Source organism: Tupaia chinensis, unplaced genomic scaffold (genome assembly GCF_000334495.1).
Source record: "Tupaia chinensis unplaced genomic scaffold, TupChi_1.0 Scaffold000672_1, whole genome shotgun sequence".
NCBI classification, from domain to species: Eukaryota; Metazoa; Chordata; class Mammalia; order Scandentia; family Tupaiidae; genus Tupaia; species Tupaia belangeri.
Genome location: NW_006160195.1, coordinates 602,164 through 607,498, shown reverse-complemented (window position 1 = coordinate 607,498; position 5,335 = coordinate 602,164). Strand labels below are relative to the sequence as shown.

The window sequence follows — 5,335 nt, the reverse complement described above, 5'->3', positions numbered from 1 at the left end:
AAATTCACAAGGCACTGGGAGTCTACCACGGACAAGGACAGGCCATGTCATCTCCTGACTCTCACCACAGGGCAGTCACACTGTCAACTGGGTTTCAAGGCTGACTACATCGCTCCTTTGGCGTCTCATTCATATCTACTGCACTTGAGTGCAAGGTGCCTAAGGATTCTGGAGGTCATTAACCTCTCTGTATCTCAGTTTCTTCATTTTTTTTAATGCAATATCATCTTTAATTAAGTATGAAGACCTCTCCAACATAAAATCTAGAGATCATTTTACCCACTGCTCTGTTTGGCTGCCAGTCTCTTGTCTCTCTCTTCAGCAATGGTGAGGCGGATACCTTTTCCCCAGGGAAGAGAAATCCATGGCTTGTTGCCTTTGCCAATAACAAAAATGTTGGAGAGCCGAGTGGCAAAGCTGTTGCCATTGGCATCTTTCACATGAACCACATCAAAAGAGCCAGGATGCCTCTCTCTGTTGGTGATCACACCAATTCTTCCCAAGTTAGCACCTCCAGTCACCATGCACAGGTTACCAGTATCAAACTTGATAAAATCAGTAATCTTGCCCGTCTTCAAATTGATCTGAATGGTGTCATTCACCTTGATGAGAGGATCCGAGTAGCGGATGGTACGAGCATCATGGGTCACCAGATGAGAGATTCCTTTTGTGCCCACAAAGATTTTCCTCACTTTGCACAACTTGTACTTGACCTCCTCAGGTGTAATACGATGGACAGCAAAGCGACCCTTGGTGTCATAGATCAGACGGAAATTCTCTCCAGTCTTGTCAATGCTGATGACATCCATGAAACCAGCAGGGTAGGTTATGTCAGTACGGACTTTGCCATCGATCTTAATGAACCGCTGCATGCAGATCTTCTTTACTTCATCTCCTGTTAAAGCATACTTAAGTCTGTTCCTTAGGAAAATGATGAGAGGAAGACATTCCCTCAGCTTGTGGGGACCAGTGGATGGACGAGGAGCAAACAGACCGGTCAGTTTATCCAGCATCCAATGCTTTGGAGCTGCTACCCGCTTCAGATGCTTCTTAGGGCCACGAGCCATGGTTATGCTAGGTCGCCTGCCGCTTTGAAAAGAACTCTGTAAGGGCCTGGAAGCACAGCCAGGGACGGCGCGGTCAGCTTAGACAAGATGGCAGCCCAGTTTCTTCATTTTAAAATAATGTTTATGTTTAAAAGTTGCCATAAAGATTACAGCGCAAACTATATGAAACACTTAATACTGAGTTTGGCCTAGAAAAATTCTAGATTAACATTCAGCTACTAGTTTACTGTTCTGCATATTAGCATCAGAGTTTTCTCTAGGTAGGTAGCTATCCTTCAACAATCAGGTAGGTCTTGGTGGATATTCATCTATCCAACTATTTAAACTTTCAGCCATTTAACAAATATTTGTTGGTGATCACTGTTAGACCTGATGAATCAAAAATGTTTTCTGGGACCAGCAGATGGTGTAATGGTTATGTCACTGGACTCCCACACAGCCAACCGCGGTTTGAGTTCCAGACCCTATGCCTTGAAACTTATGCTGGGTGCGTGTGCGTGTGTGCCCAAAATCCCAAGAGGAGAATGGAGGAGAAGGAATTGAGGCATGGCCATCGCCCCTAGAGGGTGATTTCTTACTTTCTTTCTCTGACTCTGGTGAGTGCGCATGTCCTAAAACAAAAATCTCTCTCTAAAGAAAAAGAAAGTTTTCCTAGTTCTGGGTTTCATAAGAGATTCCCAAATGACCATCTTGCCCATTTCTACACTAGGACCCTAGGGCCCTAGGATAATAAGGGTTCAGCACTAAAGTTACAGCATCACAGACCCTCACAAAACATGGAGATGGCAATCAGAGGGACCTTGGTCTTAAAGAAAAGAACCCTGAGTCACAGGGATAGGGAACAGAATTAACCAGGCCATGCAGCAAGAGTGTCATCAGCCTCACTGGCCACCTTTCTTATCCTCAGAGCTCTATAACAAATGCTGTCATGCAAAATATCATAAGAGTGACTGAACCATCAGAAATTTATTTTCCACCATTTTAGAAGCTAGAAGTCCAAGATCAAACTGTCAGCAGGTTTGGTTTCACCAACAGAAATAACCAACTACAGAAATAATAATTAGTGGTTTATTACTAAGCATGGAATTGAGTGACCTGGTCCAGAGAGACTGTAAGGTCCCATATTGTAAACTCTCCTGAGCATCATGTGGTATCGCTCCATGTCCGAGGAGGAACCAAGGTCAGACTTCTGTCTTGGCAAGAGCCCCCACTCCAGGTACTGCTACTACAGGGTTACACTGACCCAGAAGTAGCAGATAAAGACCCAAAGTGAGTACTGGGAGGTCACTAGGACCCTAGGGCCCTAGGATAATAAGGGTTCAGCACTAAAGTTACAGCATCACAGACCCTCACAAAACATGGAGATGGCAATCAGAGGGACCTTGGTCTTAAAGAAAAGAACCCTGAGTCACAGGGATAGGGAACAGAATTAACCAGGCCATGCAGCAAGAGTGTCATCAGCCTCACTGGCCACCTTTCTTATCCTCAGAGCTCTATAACAAATGCTGTCATGCAAAATATCATAAGAGTGACTGAACCATCAGAAATTTATTTTCCACCATTTTAGAAGCTAGAAGTCCAAGATCAAACTGTCAGCAGGTTTGGTTTCACCAACAGAAATAACCAACTACAGAAATAATAATTAGTGGTTTATTACTAAGCATGGAATTGAGTGACCTGGTCCAGAGAGACTGTAAGGTCCCATATTGTAAACTCTCCTGAGCATCATGTGGTATCGCTCCATGTCCGAGGAGGAACCAAGGTCAGACTTCTGTCTTGGCAAGAGCCCCCACTCCAGGTACTGCTACTACAGGGTTACACTGACCCAGAAGTAGCAGATAAAGACCCAAAGTGAGTACTGGGAGGTCTAACTTCCTAGAGATGGATCAAAACGACCCACCAAATGTTTCATGTATGGTTATCCCACTGTGTCTAACTGCCTGCATTTCAGTCACACATACAGTCTCCCAAAATAGCTTGACTACCCTACAAAAGGAGCCCCCTCCCTCATGGAGGGAGGCTGAGGCACTTCTGGCTTCAGATCCCAGGGGCTCTTTCTCTCAATAAACTTTCCTCTTTTCAGGAAGGATGTTTCCTGAGTCTTACTCCATACATGACAAACACCAGCATGTTTATCCAGATGCTGAGATAAAGTGGTTCCTTTGATAAATGCGTCATGACTTTCCTAATGACCTACTAGATTTGAGAGCAAGAGAGTTGTCAGTCAGCATACGGTGTCTTTTACATTTGTGCCTGGCACAAAACAGTGGGATATCAGGAAGAGGAGGCTTGTAGGTTACAGGGGAGGTTGAAATTCTTAGATTAGTAATTGGTTAAAGAAAAAAAAAAAAAAAAACATGGAACTATCAGACGGTGTAGTGGTTACATATGTACTGGATTCCCACATAGTCGACTGAGGTTCCAGTCTGGAACCCAGTGGCTTAAACTCACACTGGGCGCATTTGCATGCATGCCCAAGATTCTGAGATGAGAATGGAGAAGGGAAGGGATTGAAGTGTGGCCATCCCCCTGAGGGGTGATTTCTTTCTGTCTCATTGCCTGTCTTTCTGGGGGAGCATACTGCCTGACAAAAACTCAAGTGTCTTCCTGAAAGAAATTAGCAAAGAATGCCTGTGCTTTCCGCTAAGAGATGAGGTTTACTCTGGTATCGTAGAAACACTAAACCTGAGATAGGATGTAGCATCCCACTGTCAATGGACCAAGTAGTCTGTTAATGTTTATAGGCCTGTTAATATTTGTAGGCGTGACTCTCCCAGGTCCCCTGGAAACAACTTCGGAATAGAAAAAAAAAAAAAAAAAGTAGTAAGAATTCTGTCCTCACTTTCTTCTGAGGCCTTTTTCTTTTTGGTTTGCAGAAGGCCACTGTCTCACTATGTCCATGGCTTTTCCTCTTTCTGTGCTCTGCCCATATTCCCTCCTCCTCTCCTGCGAACAGACTTAACCGTGTATGTCCAAAGTTCCTCTTATAGGGAAAGTAGTCCAAATGGATTAGGACATACCCTAATGGCCTCATTTTAATTTAATGACCTCTTTAAGGGCCCTAGCTCCAAATATAGTCACACTCTGAGCTATTGGGGGTTATAGTTTTGTGATACTATAATATAAATACAAATCTCATAACCCATGTTATTTTCTAAATAACGAGAACAATAAACATCTTTTGTTAAAGTACTTGGCTTTTTGTCCTTGGTTCCTGAAGCAGTTTCGTAATAGCTTCAGAACAATAAAGGTGAAAGACAGTCTTCCGTTATAATGTTGGGGCACTTTAGGCCTCAGAAGGCAAAATTTCTTCTCTGCCCTCCTGCCCTCCTTTTACCTGCTCCTTTGTCTCTTCAAGGCAGGCTGTAGAAACTAGAATTTCTCTCCCCTAAGGCAAGTCATAGAAACTGAAATATACTCTAATCTTCAACTGCCTTTCTCAGATTTGGCCATAAAGAAATTCTCTGACCTACGCTGTATGATGTTAAATCTTAAGACCCTCATTCTAGAGGAGTCCTGCTGCATACCCAGGAGGAAGGAATGCCACACAGGGAGGCCAAGATGAATCTGAGCAGACACACTTTGCTGGGCTTTCTCACTCTGTCTCTTTGTATCAGGTCATGTCCTTTGGTCCAATCCCACTTCTACATGACTGGCACGCATCAGTCATGCCTATGCAATAAAGTCTCTGTGAAAACTCAAGAGGACAGGGCCTGGGGAGCTTCTGGACAGCTGACCCTTTGGAGGCTTGCAGGGAAGTAAACAGGAACTGAGCCATGTCCCAGGAGAGTAGTGAACCCCAACTCCTTGGGGGCAGAAGCTCCTGTACCCTTCCATATCTCCCCCTACATAGCTCTTATCTGGCCATTTATTCATTTTCTTTAAGATATTCCTTATAATAAGCCTGTAAATGTAAGTAAATGCTTCCCTGAGTACTGTGAACTGCTCTAGCAAATGGAATGAACTTAATGAAGGATTCATGGGAAACCCAACTTAGAGTCAGTCAGTCAGAAGTTCTGAAGGCCCAGGCTTATGGCTGGTATCTGCAGTGGGGATGGTCTTATGGCACTGAGGCCTTAGCCTATGAGACCTGACTCTGAATCCAGGTAGATAGCTTCAAAATCAAATTGGATTAGAGGATACCCAGCTGGTATCTGCTGCAGAAATGATTGCTTCCTTCCTGGTGGGGAGAAACACCCCCATAATCTGGGATCACAGGGTGGTCTGTGTGGTAAGCACATAGTAGAAGAAATTGAGATTCTTTTGCC

General features: G+C 44.1%; 1 protein-coding gene across 1 annotated transcript; it reads right to left on the bottom strand.

Annotated features, from left to right (window-relative positions):
• Positions 1 to 216: 216 nt before the first annotated feature.
• Positions 217 to 1,112, bottom strand: LOC102473628 (40S ribosomal protein S4, X isoform). The gene has a single exon (XM_006160106.3). The coding sequence runs from the start codon at positions 1,065 to 1,067 to the stop codon at positions 276 to 278; it is 792 nt and encodes a 263-aa protein (XP_006160168.1). The 5' UTR covers positions 1,068 to 1,112; the 3' UTR covers positions 217 to 275.
• Between the last annotated feature and the right edge of the window lie 4,223 nt (positions 1,113 to 5,335).

Excerpts from the sequence above, each read along its gene's own strand:
- LOC102473628 (XM_006160106.3), bottom strand. The coding sequence starts at position 1,067 with ATGGCTCGTGGCCCTAAGAAGCATCTGAAGCGGGTAGCAGCTCCAAAG.